The 21,804-nt window shown below is 41.5% G+C and overlaps 1 protein-coding gene across 3 annotated transcripts in view; it reads left to right on the forward strand.

The window, feature by feature from the left end:
* The window catches only part of ankrd12 (ankyrin repeat domain 12), a 215,131-nt gene that overhangs the window by 77,914 nt on the left and 115,413 nt on the right, over positions 1-21,804 (forward strand). For all 3 annotated transcript variants that reach the window (XM_063059048.1, XM_063059066.1, XM_063059058.1), the window contains exon 2: positions 21,318-21,469. In XM_063059048.1, the coding sequence (XP_062915118.1) occupies positions 21,383-21,469 (87 nt within the window). In that variant the 5' untranslated portion in view covers positions 21,318-21,382. The remainder of the gene's footprint in view (positions 1-21,317; positions 21,470-21,804) is intronic.

Genomic DNA, 21,804 nt, shown 5'->3' on the forward strand with positions numbered 1-21,804 from the left:
AGCTTAATAGCGATGAATGATAAACATAATACTTCCTTCAAGGTAAATCTACTGAATGTTTATCAGCATTAAGAAGCTGAAGACTTATAGATATTGCTGTTTCAAGGGAAAATAGAGTGGATGAAGATGGATGTCTTTCTACCGTGAGTGCTTCAAGTCAAAATCCAAATTAACCCGTGCAGGAAATGATGTAAAACAAATTATATTTATACAAGATGAATTTATACAGATATATTTATACAAGATGAACTGTATAAAAAAGGAACAGAGCCTCTAGAGGCAGAATACCCCCCTGCCTGACTATACAATGTCAAACTTAACTACTGAAACTAAAAGTCAAATGACTATTTCATTACCCCTGGCAAAAGAATGTACAATCTCAGAGGCTAGTCTTGAAGCAGTCTTGCTGAGAGGTCTTTAACTGTTCTTGCTTCGAAAGTGTCATCCTTCATGACATGCTTGTAATGTCTGATGTGTAGACCAGTGAAATGATGAGTGGGGTGCCTCTGAAGTGAGTTGTACTCTCTTAATATGTCCTCAAACTCACTGTAGCCCATCAGAGCCAAGAAAGGGGAAAGAGTTCACTGAGATAACTTTGAATGCAGAGAGATTGTACTGCTCACCTGCCTTATGTGTCTGCCAAGCAACAGGAGAATCTCAGCAGAAGAGCTGAAGTGGGAGAATCTTGTCAGCTCTGTTCTTAAGATGTGAATGATTGCATGCATCTTCAGGAGCTGTGATTTCATCCCTGGTGTTGGGAATATGGTCACACTCAATGAGGGTTGGCAGGGATAATCAGATCTCCCCTCCTATTGACTTCACAACAAGTCCTCTGACTCTGCTTCCCACAACTTCTGATATTGCAGAACATGTCATTAGAGTGAACATGTTCTGCTGCAGGTGTGCTAGAACCAGTCTCCCAGGGTGCTAGCCCAGAACTTATAGCTGTATCTGTGTCTAATTCTTAGGTGTAAGATGGTTGTGAGCTCAGTTTCCTGGAGAGCACTGGTGCTTACTGCACCACTATTATGTGTCTATCTCTGTTCTGAAATATATTGTTACTGCTTCTCCAGTTCTCCTTGCTATTATCATCGGATTCTCCACCACTTTCCAGATGACTGTCTCGTCCACATCTGGACTGACTCTGCCTCGTCTTTCCTGGCAAGTCTCAGCATCTCACTCAAACTGTTGTCCAATTGGTGATTTATCACCACAGCCTCGTGCAGCAAGTGAGGGCTGTGCATTTGGTTCTGCAGTAGCTTCTGTTAAGAGGCAAGCCACTGACGCAATTAGAGCATTTTGTGTGCTCTGTTTAAGTGACCTTGGAAACTTCTCACTTTCTACCTTAAATAAGGATTCATCTTTCTTTAGATTTGAATCTGAAGCAGAGGATGCAAATTCAGGAGGAGGACTGGGTAAAACAGTGGTATGAAGCATAACAGGAAGCTGGTTCCTTTGTTGATATGATGTCACCCTCTGTTGAGCAACCATGTCATATTAGAGGGCTTGCACCAATGGTCAGTTCTTCAGTCACCATCCCAGAGAGACGACCACTCCTGTCTAAGTTAGCTGCTACTTCATGCGCTTTTGTCTCTGCTAAAACAGCTTCAACTTTGTGCTCCTCCTTGAGTGCAAGGTAGCCGCTACACAAGCTTTCTCCATGTCTTTGAGCTTTTTCCATCAGTATTTCAACTTTGTGCTTAGCATACACTGCTTTCATTCTTCCTGCTTCAGCTCTGGCAGGCTTGTGCTGCAGCTTTGGTACTTGTTTTGCTTGAGTGTCACAAAGACGCTATCAACGCGCCTCATTCTGACCTGATTTCCAGGGCTCAACAATCGACATTGCTGGGTTCAGAAGCTGACATTATAGCGTAGTGTTCAGATGAGTCTCCAGCCTGCAGGCTATACCATTGAAGACAATTTATCTTTTCACTTGGTTTGATCAAGGCATCGTGCAGATAAAAAGATTTTTCTTGAGAAGATCAGGTTCTGTCAGTAACCTGACTTTGTGTGACTTTCTTTATATAGGGCAGGGCAGCTCTTCAATCTTATCTCATTGATTGGAACACCTGACTCCAAATAGCTTTTGTAGAAGGCATTACCCCAGAGGTTCACATACTTTTTCCAGCAAATACACATAATATTGGACCATTTTTCTCAATAACTAATTGAACAAGTATAATGTTTTTGTGTTCTCTTTATCTAGCTTTAGGACTTGCATGAAGATGTGATCACATTTTAGGTCATATTTTTGCAGAAATAGAGAAAATTCTACATGGTTCACAGACTTTCTGGCACCACTGTATGCACTGTTTGATAATAAATTTACTATGAACTTTGGAAGAGACTTACCATAGGATTGCCTGGATTAGAGTGCATTAGCTAGAAGGAGAAGATGGGCAAACTTGTAGTGTTTTCTCTAGACCAGGGGTCCACGGCATAAAAAAAGGTTGGGACCCTTGCTTTAAACCATCAGAAGTTGAGGGATGACCTGATGGGTATATAAAATGCTGAGAGGAATGCACAGAAATATTTTCTGGTGTTTTAATGTCAATGATCGTTGCTTTACTGCTGCTTACATGCGGGAGAGAGGGGAGCTGGGGGGGTGGATTTTGGTGCTCTAACATTTAACTTATTATTTGGGGCCATTCCTCTGTTTTTTGTGGATGTTTGTGAAGAAAAAGCATTTCAGGATGTATTTTGTATACATTTCTCTGACATTAAATGTACCTTTGACATACAAAAGGACATTGATTTAAGGTGAGAGGGAGAAAATTTTTTTTGTGAGCAATTTTTTTTTCACCATGTTAAGTGCCTGGAATGCACTGCCAGAGAGATAAATGAAAGCAGATACAATAGCAACAAGGTATTTAGTTAGATAGATTAATAGGCAGGGGGTGGAGGGGCATACTATGTGCAGTCAAATGGGATTAGTTCAAAGTGGCATCATGATGGGCCAAAAGACCTTTTCTTCTATGGAACAGTTTTTTTCTGATGGGTTTCTGCAAGTCTGTTACACACCACAGCCATAAACTTGAAAATCCTCATCACTTTGTTTTTTTCGTTTTGGACAGTAAGTTTTTTTCAGGAATGTAGTAAATAATTTCAGAAGCATTCCTGTACATCCAGCATATGTTTTGTCTGTCACATGACTCACTTGGAAGAGTCTTTTTCAAAAGAAAGAAAAACTTTACAACCAATATTTTGACAGCCACAAAATTGGCTTGACTGCAACTTTGATGTTTTTCATCATTTATGTGGAAGAGTTGATCTTATAGGAAGAGGTACAGTCGACGTTTCGGGCCGAGACCCTTAGTCAGGACTAACTGAAAGAAGAGCTAGTAAGAGATTTGAGAGGGGGAGGGGGAGATCCGAAATGATAGGAGAAGACAAGAGGGGAAGGGATGGAGCTAGGAGCTAGAAAGTTGATTTAGCAAAAGGGATATGAGAGGATCATGGGACAGGAGGTCCAGGGAGAAAGAAAAGGGGGAGGGGGGGAAAACCCAGAGGATGGGCAAGGGGTATAGTGAGAGGGACAGAGGGAGAAAAAGGAGAGAGAGAAAAAGAATGTGTGTATATATAAATAACGGATGGGGTACGAGGGGGAGGTGGGGCATTAGCGGAAGTTAGAGAAGTCAATGTTCATGCCATCAGGTTGGAGGCTACCCAGACGGAATATAAGGTGTTGTTCCTCCAACCCGAATGCGGCTTCATCTTTACAGTAGAGGAGCCTGTGGATAGACATATCAGAATGGGAATGGGACGTGGAATTAAAATGTGTGGCCACTGGGAGATCCTGCTTTCTCTGGCAGACAGAGTGTACACCTATGTCCCATTCCCATTCCATTCTGATATGTCTATCCACGGCCTCCTCTACTGTAAAGTTGAAGCCACACTCAGGTTGGAGGAACAACATCTTATATTCCACCTGGATAGCCTCCAACCTGATGGCATGATCAAACTTCCGCTAATGCCCCACCTCCCCCTCGTACCCCATCCGTTATTTATTTATATATACACACATTCTTTTTCTCTCTCTCCTTTTTCTCCCTCTGCCCCTCTCACTATACCCCTTGCCCATCCTCTGGGCTTCCCCCCTCCCCCTTTTCTTTCTCCCTAGGCCTCCTGTCCCATGATCCTCTCATATCCCTTTTGCCAATCAACTGTCCAGCTCTTGGCTTCATCCCTCCCCCTCCTGTCTTCTCCCATCATTTTGGATCTCTCCCCCCCCCCCACTTTCAAATCTCTTACTAGCTTTTCTTTGTTAGTCCTGACGAAGGGTCTCGGCCCAAAACGTCGACTGTACCTCTTCCTAGAGATGCTGCCTGGCCTGCTGCATTCACCAGCAACTTTTATGTGTGTTGCTTGAATTTCCAGCATCTGCAGATTTCCTCGTGTTTGAGTTGATTTTATGTTTGCTTTTACGTAGAAGGGCTTGCCCCAGTTGCTTTTTTGTGTGTGGATAAGTGGGTTGGTATCCACAGGTAATTCCTTAAATACCTGACAAAGGAACTGAGCATATCAATTTAAAATTGAGCATTGTTTTGAAAGCATTACAGGAAAAGATGGTGGAACTGAATTTCACAGCAATTTTTAAGATTTGAGCAGGTACCTGGGAAGGATTGATTTCTAGAGTAATGAAGAAAGCTCGTTGTCTGTGAACCTTTGGGAATGCAGGCAGCTCTTTCAAAGAAGTATGATTTTTGTTGCATCTGATCATGACTTTGTTTCCCTCTTTTGCCCCTGTTGCTGCTAATTCACCAATCTGCAGGATCTGCTTAACATTAAACTTCATACAACATAATCAGAATTTCACATATGTTACTTATTCTGCCATTTCTTCAATCAAGTGCCACACCTACCAAAATATATGTGCATAGTTTGTAATTTTGCTGATAAAATGGACTCTGCTGCTAGAAAGTTCTGAGGCAGCATTCTTATCCTTACAATTGGTAACTGAGCTCGTACTAAAGAACACAGCCACTCTGCCATCTGGAAGCATGTTCTGCCAGTATCAAACAAATATGAAAAATGTATTCATCTAGGAAAAATGGAATTCCTCTTGCAGAAAGTCCTGAGATCAGGCAGCTCGTGTTTGTGCCCCATATAAATCAATATGTCATGTTGTGGCAGGAAAAAAATTTGAGTATTGTTTTGAACTTACAGAATTTTCTCAGTATGCAATTTGTTTTGTGCTAGAGTTGCATTTGTCTGATTTAGCAATGTGTGTGCTATATAAACAAAAGAAAATGGAAAATGCTTATGTAGCAACATGAACCAAGAAAACTTCCTCTGCTATTCATTTAGAGTATAGGATTGTAACCACTACAACAAGATTTATTCTAAAGCTAATGTTTTTCAGATATGCAAATAGGCAGTGCATGTAAGTTGACTTGTTTTCGAAGTAATGTTGCAAGACATAGCCAATATACAACCTTTTGATTGTATATTTTCCATGAGATTAACAGGCCACCTTAGACGAAGTACTTGAGTAAAGCTATCATGACTAAGATAATCTGAACAAAAGACTGGCGTCATTGACAAGTCCAATTTTCAAAGTAAACCTAATTTCTGTATTTTCAAAATAATTTTTAGAGGTGCTATATTATTTTTTATTATTATTGTTAATACTACTCTACCTGCTCACCCAAAGTTACTTTATTAATAGACAAATCAGATTTTTCTATCCCACAATCCTATTTATTACACACCAGCATGGTGAGCCAGCATGGCCTTTGTGCAGGGCAGGTGTTATCTTACTAACTTAATGGAGCTTTTTGACAAGGTAACAAGAGAGGTTGGGCAGTGAGGGCAAAGTAGGGCAGTGGATTTTGTCTACATGGATTTTAGTAAAGCATTTGACAAAGTCCCTCATGGGAGGCTAACACAGAAGATTAAGATGCTTGGGGTCCATGGTGAATTTACTGTTAGGATTCAGAACTGGCTTGCGCATAGAAGAAAGAGGGTAGTGGTTGAAGGGAGTTAAGATCATAAGTCATAGGAGCAGAATTAGGCCACTTAGCCCATCGAGTCTGCTCCACTATTTAATTGTGACTGATCCTTTTTTTTCCCCTTCTCAACCCCATTTCCTGGCCTTCTCCCCATAACCTTTGCCGTGTCCAATCAAGAATCTATCGATCTTTGCCTTAAATACACTAAATGACCTGGCCTCCACAGCTGCACTTGGCAACAAATTCCACAAATTCACCACCCTCTGGCTAAACAAATTTCTCTGCATTTCTGTTTTGAATGGACACCGAAAAGTTTCAATGAGATCCCCCCCCCCATCCTTCTAAATTCCAGCAAGTACAGACCCAGAACCATCAAACGTTCGTCATATGATAACCCTTTCATTCCTGGAAGCATCCTTGTGAACCTCCTCTGGCCCCTCTCCAATGCCAGCAAATCTCTTCTAAGATGAGGAGCCCAAAACTGTACACAACACTCAAGGTGAGGGCTCACTTTATAAAGCCTCAGCATAACATCCTTGCTCTTGTATTCTAGATCACTTGAAATGAATGCTAACATTGCATTTGCCTTCCTCACCACTAGTTCAACCTGCAAGTTAACCTTTAGGGTATTCTGCACAAGGACTTACAAGTCCCTTTGCATCTCAGATTTTTGGATTTTCTCCCCGTGCAGAAAATAGTCTGCACATTTATTTCTACTACCGAAGTGCATGACCGTGCATTTTCCAACATTATATTTCATTTGCCATTTTCGTGCCCATTCTGATCTGTCTAAGTCCTGGCAACAAAGCCATCTATTTCATCATCTAAATCATCGATATACAGCATAAAAAGAAGTGATCCCAGCACCAACCCCACTAGTCACTGGCAGCCAACCAGACAAGGATCCTTTTATTTCCACTTGCTGCCTCCTACCAATCAGCCAATGCTCTAACCTTACCAGTCACTTTCCTGTAATACTATGGGCTCTTAACTTGGTAAGCAGCCTCATGTGTGGCACCTTGTGAAAGGCCTTCTGAAAGTCCAAATATACAACATCCGCTGCATCCCCTTTATCTATCCTACTTGTAATCTCCTCAAAGAATTCCAACAGGTTCATCAGGCAGGGTTTTCCCTGAAGGAACTAAAGGGAACCATGCTGACTTTGTACTATCTTGTCCTGTGTCACCAAGTACTCCAACACTTCATCTGGAACAGTTGACTCCAACATCTTCCCAACCGCTGAGGTCTATAATTTCCTTTCTGCTGCCTTCCTCCTTTCTTAAAGAGTGGAGTGATATTTTTGCACTTTTCCAGTCCTCTGCTACCAAGCCAGAGCCTAATAATTTTTGAAAGATCATTTCTAATGTTGCCACAATCTCTAATGCTACTTCTTTCAGAACTCTAAGGTGCAGTTCTTCTGGTCTGGGTAACTTATGTACTTTCAGATCTTTCAGCGTTTTGAGCACCTTCTCCCTTGTAACAGTAACTGCACCCACTTCTCTTCCTTCACACACTACAACATCTGACACACTGCTAGTGTCTTCCACAATGAAGACTGATGCAAAATGTTCATTTAGTTCATCTGCCATCTCCTTGTCCCCCATTATTATTTATGCTGCCTCATTTTCTAGCGGCCCTTTATCCACTTTTTTATTTTTTTACATACTTGAAAAAGCTTTTACTATCCACTTTGATATTATTTGCTAGCTTGCTTTCATATTTCATCTTTTCCCTTCTAATGATTCTTTTAGTTGCTCTGTAGGTTTTTAAAAAGTTCCCAATCCTCTATCTTACCACTAATTTTTGCTTTGTTGTATGTTCTTTCTTTTGTTTTTACATTGGCTTTGACTGCCCTTGTCAGCCACCGTTGTACTATTTTGCCATTGGAGTATTTTTTTCATTTTTGGAATGCACATGTTCTGCACCTTCCTCATTTTTCCCCAGAAATGCACGCCATTGCTGCCCTGCTGACATCCCTGATAGCAGCTCCTCCCAATTTACTTCGGCCAACTCCTCTCTCATACTACTGTAATTTTCCTTACTCCACTGAAATACTGCTATGTCAGACTTTACTTTCTCCCTATCAAATTTCAAGTTGAAGTTCATATTGTAATCACTGGTTTTTAAGGGTTCTTTTACCTTAAGCTCCCTAATCGCCTCCAGTTCGTTACATAACACCCAATCCAGTATAGTTGATCCCTTAGTAGGCTCAATGACAAACTGCTCTAAAAAGCCATCTCTTAACCATTCAACAAACTCACTCTCTTGAGATCCATTACCAACCTGATTTTCCCAATTTGATCTGATTTGATCTGCATGTTAAAATCTCCCAACACTATCATAACATTGCCCTTTTGACGTGCCTTTTCTATTTCCTGTTGGGAAGGCTGTGTATAACTGCCATCAGGGTCCTTTTACCCTTGCAGTTTCTTAACAAGGATTCAACATCTTCCGAACCTATGTCACATCTTTCTATTGATTTTGATGTCATTCTTTATCAGTAGAGCGACGCCTCCCCTTCTGTCTACCTTGTTATCCCTCCGATAAGACGTAACCTTGGACATTCAGCTCCCAACTACAACCATCCTTCAGCCATGATTCAGTGATGGCCACAACATCATCCTGGCAATCTGTAATAGTGCAACAAAATCATCTACCTTATTTCTTACACTGTCCGCATTGTGATACAATACCTTGAGATACTGTATTTGTTACCCTTTTTGATTTTGCATTGCTGATGTACTGATACTCACCCTGTTGACTGCGACTTTCTCCCATCATCTGCCCGCCCTTCCTGACAGTCTGACTGCACGCCATCTTTACCTACTCGAGCTGGAGATCTGTAATTAGTGGTGTTCCGCAGGGATTTGTACTGGGGCCTTTGCTGTTTGTGCTGTATATAAATGACCTGGGTGAAAATGTTTCCAAGTGCATCTTTCTGCCAAGAGCCATTGCATTTTTTTTTCTCATTTCAGATCTCCAGGAACACTGATGGGGGGGGGCGGGGTTCAGAGTAAATTAGGAAATTGAGTTGTATTTGTGTCTTTAAAAAGAAAATGCTTCCAGAGAGGTTAGTGATCCTGGAAACGGCCTTGAAGGAGGCAAGACATGAGATTGCTGGGGCTTTGAAATGTCCTCTCTAGGTGTAGACAAGGGTCCTGAGGACTGGTGAGTGGCTAACGTTATACCTCTATTTAAGAAGGGAACAATGGAACGTCCTAGGATGGCGAATCTCTCGTCAGTTGTAGGGAAGATGCTGGAGAAAATTAGGGATAGGATATATGAGCATTTGGAAACCCGTGGCCTAATTGGGGAGAGCCAGCATGGCTTTGTGTGACCAGGTCGTGTCTTAACAACTTGATTGATTGTTTTGACAAGGTGACGAGAGGTTGATGAAGGTAGGGCAATGGATGTGTCTGCATGGATTTTAGTAAGGCATTTGACAAAGCTCCTCATGGAAGGCTAATCCAGAAGATTAAGATGCTTGGGGTCTGCAGCAAATTGTCTGTTTTCATTCAAAACTGGCTTGCATATAGAAGACACAGGGTAGTGGTTGAAGGGAGTTATTTGACCTGGAGGTCTGTAATTAGTGGTATGGCGATATAGGCAAATACATTAGAAGCTTTTAAGAGTTGTTCAGATAGGCATATGAATGTGAGGAAGATTGAGGGATTTGGACATTGTGTAAGTAGGAGAGATTGGTGTTTGGGTGTTTTGATTTGCATTTCAACTGGTTCGGCACAACATTGTGGGCTGAAGGGCATGTTGCTGTGCTGTTCTATGTTCTGAATCCCCAAGAGCTTTATAACCTCCATCCCAGAGTTGCTAAAGAAATAATGGATCTTCAGGGAATGATTGTTATCAACTTAGAGAATTCTTTTTTTCTCTGCATACTGGAAAATGGCAAGTGTGACACCTCAGTTTAAGAAATGGAATGAGAAAGGAGCCAGAGCACTTTTGACATGTAGACCTATGGCAGTAGTTCGAAAAAAAAAATTGTGGAATTTATATAATGAAATTGATATCCAGGTGAGTAAGTATGAGTATATTGAAGGAAAATCTTGTTTGACTGTTCCATTGGGATTCTTTGAGGATGTGTATCTAGTAAAGAAGATGGGTTGGAGGCAGTGAATATATTCTATTTAAATTTGCAGAAGACCTTTTACTGAAATCTCACATTGGAGGTTGCTGAACAAGATTGGGTCATATGGATTTGGGAGTAATCACTGTGGATTAAGAGTTGATTAACTGATATATAACTGGGAATAAACGGATCCATCTAGAGTTCACAAGTAACAAGCACTGCACAGTAACATCTGTGTTCAGGGCTCCATCGGTTTGTAGTTTATGTCAGCAATTTCTCTCAGAGGACTAAGTCTAACACTTCCAAAATTATTGTTGACATAAAATTTAAGTGGGAATGTGAACAGTGGCAAAGGTGCAAAGAGGCCTCAGAAGTTATTAACAAGAATGAGTGGGGAGCAACATGCAGGTAAAGTATGTTGTGAAAAGATGATTAGCTGTCTGTGTCACATGTACTTCAAAACAGTGAAATGTATTGTTTTTGTCATTTTTTTATTTTGTGGAGCAGTCTACGAGGATCGCCATGCTTCTGGCACCAACATAGTATGCCCACAACTCCCTAATCCTAATTGTACATCTTTGGACTGTGGGAGGAAACCAGAACACCTGGAGGAACTCGGCAGGCTGGGCAGCATCTATGGAAATGAGTAAACAGTCAACATTTCGGGCTGAGACTCTTTGTCAGGATTAGAAAAATAATATTCTTTTTTCCCCCAGTCCTGCTGAAGGGCCTCAGCCCAAAACGTCAAGTATACTCTTTCCCGTAGATGTTGCCTGGCCTGCTGAGTTTCTCCAGCATTTTGTGTGTGTTGCTTGGATGTCTAGCATCTGCAAATTTTTTGGCACCCAGAGGAAACTCACATGGTTATGGGGAAAAACCTGCAGACTCCTTACAGACAGTGGCAGGAATCGAACTCCGATCAGTAATGACTGGTACTGGGAAACAACTGCATTTACTACACTACTGTGCCACTTCTAGATGTGGGGTCATCCACTTTGATCAAACAAAAACAACACTGCTGGGATTTTTAAATGATGAAAGATTTGAAATCAAGTTCACAGAGATCTGGGAGTGCATAATTTACTGAAAACAGAAGAGTAAGTGCATTAGGCAATTGGGAATGATGATTTTATTGCAAGATTTTGTAATAATGTTTTACGATTATATAATGTCTTGCTAAGACTTCACTGTGTACTATTTTGGTCATCTTTCCTAAAAACAGATTTCTGTTGTGAAAAGGAGTTCATTAGATTGGTTCCTGGACTTGAAAATTTAACATAAAAGCACAGCAAGTAGTCAGCAAGAGGAACAACTAACTTTTCATTTCATAGATCAGAACAGTTGACAAAAGATCTTTGACCTAAACATTTAACTTTTTCCACAAATGCTACCAAACCCTCTGAGTGTTTCAAGCATCTTCAGTTTTATTCTTGGGCTGGTGGATCTCCTCACCTGGAAAGGGGTAAAGGTAGAATAGGTCTCAGTTATCTAGAATTTAGAAGAATAAAAGTTGATCTATTGAAAGCTGCAACATTTGTGAAGGATGACTTGACAAAGTGGATGAAAAGGCTGGAAGGGGAAAAATTTCTGCAATATTAGGATGCTGAGTCTTTGGAATTACCTACTCCAGAGGACTTTAAGCCTCATTCATTGTTTCCGTTATGAACAAAGATCACTAGGTTTCTGGATATTAAGGCTTCAAGGAATTTGAAGGGGCAATTGGGTGTTTGGAAAAGTTAAATCACAGGCTTGTATGGCTGAGCAAGCTTGAAGGGTCATGTAGCTCACAGGCACACATCTCATTAAAATTAAATCAGATATTAAGATCTGCCATTCAGTAATGAAAACAATTTTTGCACGGCTATTTCTTATTGATTTTAATAAGCTTTCTATATTTGTTAGTCTAACATGGCACTGGATCAGTGTGCTAATTCTCAAGTATAAAAACTGGGGAATTAAGAGGAAGCTTGCATTGCCTGGTTGGACTCCATGGAGAATCTGCCAGTACAGCATTGGTGTCCCGGGGCTAACATTAAACTGAATGTTAGACCGCATTTCATTGCTTGAGTTTTAGTCAGTCTTCGTAGGCTCCCAGGTTCAGCTGCTAGAGGACTAGTTTGGGCAACATGCCAGATCAACTTTACTCCAGCTCAATGATTCACTATGCTGTTTCCTTTCATATTTGCCCTATAGTGCGAAAGCCTTCACTTGCTGTATGCATGACTGATGTGTTGCTATATTTTATCACTGTACATTGCAGATTCTTCCAGCTTTCTTTATCTGGATGATCTTGCCTTGACCCACAACACCACCTCATGAGTCAAGAAGACGTGACATTATCCATACTTTCTAAGGAGTTTGAGATCTGCAAGGTTCCCTGCCCTGATTCAAACAACTTTCTACATGAGCACCATTGACAGTGTCTTGTCTGGCTACATCTTTGTGTAGTACAGAAGCTGCAAGGCATCGAACTATAAGATCCTTCAGAGGATGGTTAAAAATCACTAAGAGGATCACCAGGGTCTCCTCCCCCCACCCCCCATATTTATGATATTTACCAAAAGCAGTGTATATGAAGGACCCAAAGCATTGTTGAGATCCCTACCACCCATCCCACAAACTCTTTGACCCACTGTCTTCAGGAAGGAAGTACAGGAGCATTTGGTCTAGGACTGCCGGACTGGGTCACAGCTTCTTCCCTCAGGCTGTAGACTCATGAATACCCTGTCACCACCAAGGTCTCGTCATTAGGACAGCGAGCGGTTTACCTACACAGCACACTGCATGAACTTCGCATTATATTTTGTTGCGCAGACACGAGGAAATCTGCAGGTGCTGGAAATTCAAGCAACACACACAAAAAGTGCTGGTGAACGCAGCAGGCCAGGCAGTATCTATAGGAAGAGGTACAGTCGACGTTTCGGGCTGAGACCCTTCGTCAGGACTAACTGAAAGAAGAGATAGTAAGAGATTTGAAAGTGGGAGGGGGAGGAGATCCTGAAACAGCCGGAAACGTCGACTGTACCTCTTCCTATAGATGCTGCCTGACCTGCTTCATTCACCAGCATTTTTTGTGTGTGTTGATTATATTTTGTTCTGTTTTATGTTCTGTGTGATATTTTGTGGGCGCTCTGCAGTCCAGAAGAATGTTTCATTTGGTTGCATACATATACAATAGTAAGATGACAATGAACTTGAACTAATACGGTTGTCACACAAATTCAGTGACCTAGGTTCAGTCCAGACTTTCATGTTGTCTATATGGAATACGTGTGTTCCCATGTGACTGTGTGGACTTCTTTGTGTGATCCAGTTGCTCCCACATCATAGAGATCTGCAAGTAGGTTAATTCAGTAAATTACCTTAAATGCAGCATCTCCAAGTTTGCGGATGACACGAAGCTGGGTGGCAGTGTTAGCAGTGAGGAGGATGCTAAGAGGATGCAGGGTGACTTGGATAGGTTGGGTGAGTGGGCAAACTCATGGCAGATGCAATTTAATGTGGATAAATGTGAAGTTATCCACTTTGGTGGCAAAAATAGGAAAACAGATTATTATCTGAATGGTGGCCGATTAGGAAAAGGGGAGGTGCAACGAGACCTGGGTGTCATTATACACCAGTCATTGAAAGTGGGCATGCAGGTACAGCAGGCGGTGAAAAAGGCGAACGGTATGCTGGCATTTATAGCGAGAGGATTCGAGTACAGGAGCAGGGAGGTACTACTGCAGTTGTACAAGGCCTTGGTGAGACCACACCTGGAGTATTGTGTGCAGTTTTGGTCCCCTAATCTGAGGAAAGACATCTTTGCCATAGAGGGAGTACAAAGAAGGTTCACCAGATTGATTCCTGGGATGGCAGGTCTTTCATATGAAGAAAGACTGGATGAACTGGGCTTGTACTCGTTGGAATTTAGAAGATTGAGGGGGGATCTGATTGAAACGTATAAGATCCTAAAGGGATTGGACAGGCTAGATGCAGGAAGATTGTTCCCGATGTTGGGGAGGTCTAGAACGAGGGGTCACAGTTTGAGGATAGAGGGGAAGCCTTTTAGGACCGAGGTTAGGAAAAACTTCTTCACACAGAGAGTGGTGAATCTGTGGAATTCTCTGCCACAGCAAACTGTTGAGGCCAGTTCATTAGCTATGTTTAAAAGGAAGTTAGATATGGCCCTTGTGGCTACAGGGGTCAGGGGGTATGGAGGGAAGGCTGGGTTCTGAGTTGGATGATCAGCCATGATCATAATAAATGGCGGTGCAGGCTCGAAGGGCCGAATGGCCTACTCCTGCACCTATTTTCTATGTTTCTATGTTTCTATGTCGGTGGTGAGAGCATTAGAGATTTGCTGGGTATGTAAGTATTATTGACTCAGTAAGCTGAATTGCTTTTTGTAAATATTGTAAGGAAATATGGAAATTTTTCTTAACTAGACTGGGGAGAAAAATGGGGCGTATTTTTCAAGTAATAAGAAATTAATGGAATTTACAGGGGAATTGAGAAATAATTGTCACTTAATCATACTATGTTTGAGTTGAGAATGATGGGGCAGGCTTGAGGGGCCTGATGGCCAACTCATGCTCTTTCCTTGTGTGCTCTGCTTACAGAGAGTTGTTTAATTTTGAATCAACTGTCTTATGTTTCCAGTTTATACTTTGAAGTGATGACCTGAGAATCATCTTGGAAACAATGAATTCCTTTCACAAGTTAGTATGAGGATTTTTTGCATTACGGTATCCTATTTAGTCACCTCCATCAATCATCATTTCTGTTGGATTGTTCCACATGGATCTGTTCTGGGATCCTTCCTCTTTGTGATTTTTATAAATGACCTGGATGAGGAAGCAGAAGGGTGAGTTAGTAGGTTTGTTGATGACACAAAAGTTGGGGGCGTTATGGATAGTCTGGAGGGTTGTCAGATGTTACAGCAGGACTTCAATAGGATGCAGAACTGGGCTGAGATGTGGCAGATGGAATTAACCCAGATAAGTGTGAAGTGGTTCATTTTGATAGGTCAAGTTTGAAGACAGAATATAATATGAATGGTAAGACTCTTTGCAGTCTGAAAGACAGGGAAATCTTGGTGTCCGGGTCCATAGGATACTCAGAGCTGCTGCACAGGTTGACAGTGTTGTTAAGGCATATGGTGTGTTGGCCTTCATCAACTGTGGAATTGAGTTCAAGAGCCGTGAGCAAATATTATAGCTATACAAGACTTTAGACCCCACTTGGAGTACTGTGTTCAGTTCTGGTCATCTCACTACAGGAAAGATGTGGATACTATAGAGAGAATACAGAAGAGATTTACAAGGATGTTTCCTGAATTGGAGAGCATGCCTTATGAGAATAGTTTGAGTGAACTTGGCCTTTTCTCCTTGAAGTGATGGAGGATGAGAGGTGACCTGATAGGGGTGTATAAGATGATGAGAGGCATTGATCATTGGATAGCCAGAGGCTTTTCCCCCAGGGCTGAAATGGTTGACATGAGGGAGCATAGTTTTAAGATGCTTGGAAGTAGGTACAAGGGGAAATGGCAAAGGAAAGTTTTTCACACAGAGTGGTAAGTGAGTTGGTCTTTTAAGACAGGGGTCCCCAACCTTTTTTGCACCACGGACTGGCCGACGGAGGGGGGTTGTTAATCACGACCGGAATATAGGTGATAAGTTAACTAAAAGTCACTTATAAGTGGCTAATACACTCAATTTCGTTTCTAGAAGGGTTTATCTAACGAACTTAGTATTAAGCACACCATATATTTGATGCCGTGCAACATCAATGATATTCTAAATGCTCAGTCATGTTATGAGTATAGACTACTTGAGATGGAGTATGGGTGGGGGTAGGAATCAAAATTAATGTAATCATGTTTTCACTTAAATCGAAGATGTCCTCAATGGTGGGGGGAGGGGGCTTGTACCCATGATCAAGCTTGCTCAGTCTACAACCGTCAGCAACCTCTTTCAATCCTGTGCACTGATTTTCAGGAACCTGGACCCTTTCTACCACTGACCCCTCAGTGAGGATTGGTGTGTGATCTCTTGGCTTCCCATTCCTGAAGTCCCCAGTTAATTTCTTCATCTTTGCTGACATTGACTGCATGATTGTTGTTGTGACACCACTCAACCAGCTGGTCTATCTTGGGCCTGCATGCTTCTGAGATTCTGCCAACAACCTGTGGTTGTGAAAAAGGATATAGTGCTTTCCCGGCATATATGACGAATAAGCTCTTGGGTTACTGGTATCAATTTTAACCAATGTTTCGATAACAAACTGTCATCTTCATCAGGGATGATATTGTGATTGGGGGCTCTGAAGGTGTAGATCCAACTCTTGTTTGAAGCATGGGTCCAATATCCTAGCACAGATTTAATAGAGTTGTTAGGGAGGGTTTAAACTAATTTGGCAGGAGGATCGGGCTTAGTGATAGGGCTGAGGAAGGGGGAAACAAATAAATCAAAGATAGCGTGTAACAGAGATGATAGAAAGGACAGGCAGGAGGTTAGGCATAATCACAGCCAATGGGATGATTTACAGGGCAATGGAGGCATGGTGTAGTTAAAACAGAAAGCAACAAATACTGGACTGAAAGTGTTATATTTGAATGCACGCAGCATAAGAAATAAAATGGACAATCTTCAAATTCAGCTACAGGTTGGCAAGTATGATGTTGTGGCCATCTCTGAAACTTGGCGAAAGGATGACTGCCATTGGGAGCTGAACATCCAAGGATATACAATGTATCAAAAAGATAGGTTAGTAGGCAGAGGGGGTGGTGAAATAATATTAAATCATTAAAAAGGGATGACATGGGATCGGAAGGTGTAGACTCTCAGGGTTGAGTTAAGAAATGGCAGGGGTAAAAGGGACCATAATGGCAGTTGTATACAGGCCTCTAAACAGCAGCCAGGATGTGGATTACAAATTACAACAGGAGATCGAAAAGGTGTGTAAGAAAGGCAATGTCATGACAAGCGTTGGGGATTTTAACATGAAAGTGAATTGGGAAAACCAGGTCAGCACTAGACCTCGAGAGAATTTGTAGATGGCTTTTTAGAACAGCTTGTTGAGCCCACTAGGAGGATCGGCTGTGCTGAATTGGGTATTGTGCAATGATCCAGAGGTGGCAGTAGAGCTTAAGGTTAAGGAACCCTTGAGGAACAATGATCACAAAATTATTGAGTTCACTTTGAATTTTCAGAAGGAGGAACTAAATTCCAATGTGTCATTTCAGTGGAATAAAGGAAATTACAATGGCGTGAGAGGGGAACTGACCAAGGTAGACTGGAAAGGGACACTAGCAAGATGGACAGCAGAGCAGCAAAGGCTGGAGTTTCTGCAAAAAATGAGGGAACTGCAAGACAGATATATTCCAAATAAGAAATTTTTGAATGGAAGAAGGATACTACCGTGGCTGTTAAGTGAAGTCAGAGCCAAAGTAAAAGCAAAAGAGAAGGCATGCAAGGAAGCCAAAGCTAGTGGGAAGATAGACAATTGGGAAGCTTTTAAAAACTTGCAGAAGGAAACTAAGGTGATCATTAGGAAGGAAAAGATGAATAATGAAAGGAAGCTGGTGACAAATATCAAAGAAGATACTAAAAGCTTTTTTTAAAGTATATAAAGGGTAAAAGAGAGTTGAGGGTAGATATAGGACCAATAGGAAATGATGCTGGAGATATTGTATTGAGAGACGCAGAGAAGGCAGAGGAACTGAATGCGTATTTTGCATCAGTCTTCACAGTGGAAGACACCTGCAGTGTACTGGATATTCAAGAAAGTCAGGGAAGTGAAGTATGTGCAGTGAAAATTACAACTGAGAAGGTGCTCAGAAAGCTCAATGATCTGAGGGTGGATAAATCTCCTGGACCTGATGGAATGCACACTTGGGTTCCAAGGGAAGTAGCTGGAGAGATTGCGGAGGTATTAACAATGATCTTCCAAGAAATGATAGATTCTGGCATTTTACAGGATGACTGGAAAATTGCAAATGTTACTCCACTATTTAAGAATGGTGGCAAGCAGCAGAAAGGAAACTATAGACCTGTTAACCTGACATCAGTGTTAGAATCGATTGTTAGGGATGAGATTACAGAGAACCTGGAGGCACAGAACAAAGTAGGCCAAGGCCAGCATGGTTTCCTGAAAGGAAAATCCTACCTGACTAACCTCCTGCAATTTTTTGAGGAGATTACAAACAGGGTAGACAAAGGAGATGCAGTAGATGTGATGTACTTGGATTTTCAGAAGACCTTTGACAAGGTGCCGCACATGAGATTGCTTAGCAAGATAAGAGCCCGTGGAATTACAGAGAAGTTACCAACACGGGTGGAGCATTGGCTGATCAGCAGTAAACAGAGATTGGGGATATCAGTGGAGTTCCACAAGAGTCGGTGTTGGGGCTGCCGCTTCTTATGATTTATCTCAATGATTTGGAATATGGGATTAATGGACTTGTAGCTAAATTTGCCAATGATACAAAGATAGTTGGAGGAGCGGGTAGTGTTGAGGAAACGGGGAGCCTGCAGAGAGACTTAGATAGTTTAGGGGAATGGGCAAAGAAGTGACAAATGAAATACAATGTTGGAAAGTGTATGGTCATGCACTTTGAAAGAAATAACTGGGCAAACTACTATTTAGATGGGGAGAGAATTCAAAGTGCAGAGATGCAAAGGGACTTGGGAGTCCTTGTGCAAGATACTCTGAAGGTTAACCTCCAGGTTGAGTCGGTGGTGAAGACAAATGCACTGTTGGCATTCATTTCTAGAGGTATAGAATATAGGAGCAGGGATGTGATGTTGAGGCTCTATAAGGCACTTGTGAGACCACACTTGGAGCATTGTCTGCAGTTTTGGGCTCCTTATTTTAGAAAGGATATACTGACATTGGAGAGGGTTCAGAGAAGGTTCACAAGAATGATTCCAGGAATGAAGGGGTTACCATATGAAGAACGTCTGGCAGCTCTCGGACTGTATTCCCCGGAGTTCAGGAGAATGAGGGGGGGATCTCATAGAAACATTCCAAATGTTAAAAGGCCTGAACGGATTAGATACGGCAAAGTTATTTCCCATGGTAGGGGATTCTAGGACAAGAGCGCAGGACTTCAGGATTGAAGGACATCCATTTAGAACAGAGATGCGGAGAAATTGCTTTAGTCAGAGGGTGGTAAATCTGTGGCGTTTGTTGCCACAAGTGACTGTGGAGGCCAAGTCATTGGGTGTATTTAAGGCAGAGATAGGTTCTTGATTAGCCAGGGCATCAAAGGTTATGGGGAGAAGGCAGATTGGTGGGGACACTTGGAAGAATTGGATCAGCCCATGATTGAATGGCAGAGCAGACTCAGTGGGCTGAATGGCCTACTTCTGCTCCTATATCTTATGAGCCGCCATGCTTCTGTCCTAGCAGCTGCTTGGTGAATCTGTAGGGATTTGCAGTATTGGGATTGACATATTTTACGCTTTTAAATCCTGTAATATTTCTAACACAAAATGTTGCTTATGTTGTATTTAGTTACTGTAAATTAATATTTGAAATGGATATAAGGCTTTTAGCAAAAACAATGTAGTCTCTTCTTGACTATTACTGTCCATTGCAAATTTACAAAGCTGATCTTATTTGAAGTCCTGACGAGGGGTCTTGGCCCAAAATGTCAACTGTACCTCTTCCAATAGATGCTGCCTGGCCTGCTGCGTTCCACCAGCATTTTGTGTGTGTTGCTTGAATTTCCAGCATCTGCAGATTTCCTCGTGTTTGCTTATTTGAAGTTTACAGCTTTGATACATAACTAACTGCATTGTGCATAAATCCTTGTAAAATCATGTACTGAGCAATTCTGTGCTATTTCTGCAGTCATAGGTATTCACACAGTAAAAAATGATGACATTATACTTTATTAATATAATTTATAACCTTCCCTTGTGTATTTGCTATAATTTGCCAAAAATACTATCAAATAATAGCAATTTAGATCTAGAACAGTCAAGCAAATTTCGTGACTTTGATGAAATTACACTGCCACTGGTAATGGAATTATTATTTTTGATGGTCTTTCTGTTTCCTTAATTTCCTTCGAAGTGTGTACTCTTCAGGCTGCTTAGTTTTGGCCATCCAAAAAAGGGGTGTTAACTTAACAGCAGAATCTGTACAAGGTTTTATTCTTTCCATTCCATATCTTGACTTGCTAATAATGGATCAGTGAGACATCTTCACAGGAAAGATGTAAAGTGTCCTTAATCGGACAAGTATTATTATTGACTTAGTAGGTGAGATTTATTAATTTTTATTGTGATAGATTTCATATTCTGATGCCAGTTAATTTTTAAAGGTATCCCCTAAAGAATTTCCAATAAAGAAATGTATTTGCATTCCATAACTGAATACAGGTCGACCTTCTATAATCCGGCACCGTTGAGACCTGAGGAGTGCCGGATTAGTGAAAATGCCAAATTACAGAAGGATCACATTAAGCAATAGCTAACCGCCTCATGATACCTTTTAAAATATCAAAGGATTCAAAGGTTCATTTAATGTCAGAGAAATGTATACAATATACATCCTGCAATGCTTTTTCTTCGCAACCATCTGCGAAAACAGAGGAATGCCCCAAAGAATGAACAACAGTTATAACCCCTAAGTTTTCCTCCCCCTGCGCACGTAAGCGGCAATCAGCAACAATTTCCCCCTCCCCACCGGCAAAAAATAAAGCGCACACACTACCAGCACTTAAGTGTGAGCTAAGCGATGGCAAAGACTTAGACTTGCAGTTACTCCAAAGACTACATTGCACTCGCAGTTATTGAGGGAATCCTTGTTAGCTTCTTTTCCTCCGCTTAGTAATATGCTTAAATTCAGCAGGTCACCACGTCTGATCTGAGGTCATGGGCAGAAGAGAATGGACCGCTGGCCGGGCGACGCCGGAGGGCAGTGCGCAACTGCTGGCAGGTGGGCGAGAAGGCGGACTGACCTAGCACGCGTCAGCTCCCCTGCTGCTGGCGGGTGAGACGGCCGGGTGCCGGGCGGCTGTGCCTCATGCAAGTTATATTAATAAATGCAGGAAGACAAGCAGGAATCGCCTGTCTGTGCTTACAAGAGTGTGCCAACACGTAAACAGATCTAGCGCAACCAAAACAATGCGCAGCAAAGTGGTACGGTGGCCTGGAAAATTCGAAATTACGGTTGCGCGGAAAATTTGAAATCAGTGTAGATTATCGAAGAAACTAGATAACAGGTAGTCGGATTAGTGAAAGTCGACCTGTACCTCAAGAAAAATGCAATTTGTATTCTTTCTTTTTCAGATAAAGGATGACCAAATTATTGCCTGAAACAGGCAGCTGAGGAGAAAGGATTAAAAAGCTGTAAAATGCCCAAATCTGGGTCTTCCAGAACAGCACAGACTGAAAGTTCTGATAGCAACAGCAACATGGTTGAAAAACAGACTGGAAGGAAGGTAGGTTATGCTTTATAATAGAATATTCTTGGAAATAATTTGTTTACAGGCATGTCTTTGTAATTTTGTAATAAAACTAAGAACATTTTCAGAAACAAATTCATTAAAAACTTGTTAGATTTGTAGTTCTGGAATACAGTTTTCAAAGATATATTAATTTTTAATTACTTTCCAAAGGACTTCCTAAATTCATATTTAGTAACCTTTTCTTTCCAATGAAAGTGTTACTAGAATTTACATGATATCCTTTTCTGATTATCTTTGTCAGGAATACTTGGTTTGAGTATTCATTACTTGTTTGGATGAGTTATCTGGTAGCAGATGGAAGTCTTTAA

The sequence above is a fragment of the Mobula hypostoma genome, chromosome 1, assembly GCF_963921235.1.
Source record: "Mobula hypostoma chromosome 1, sMobHyp1.1, whole genome shotgun sequence".
In the NCBI taxonomy this organism is placed as follows: Eukaryota; Metazoa; Chordata; class Chondrichthyes; order Myliobatiformes; family Myliobatidae; genus Mobula; species Mobula hypostoma.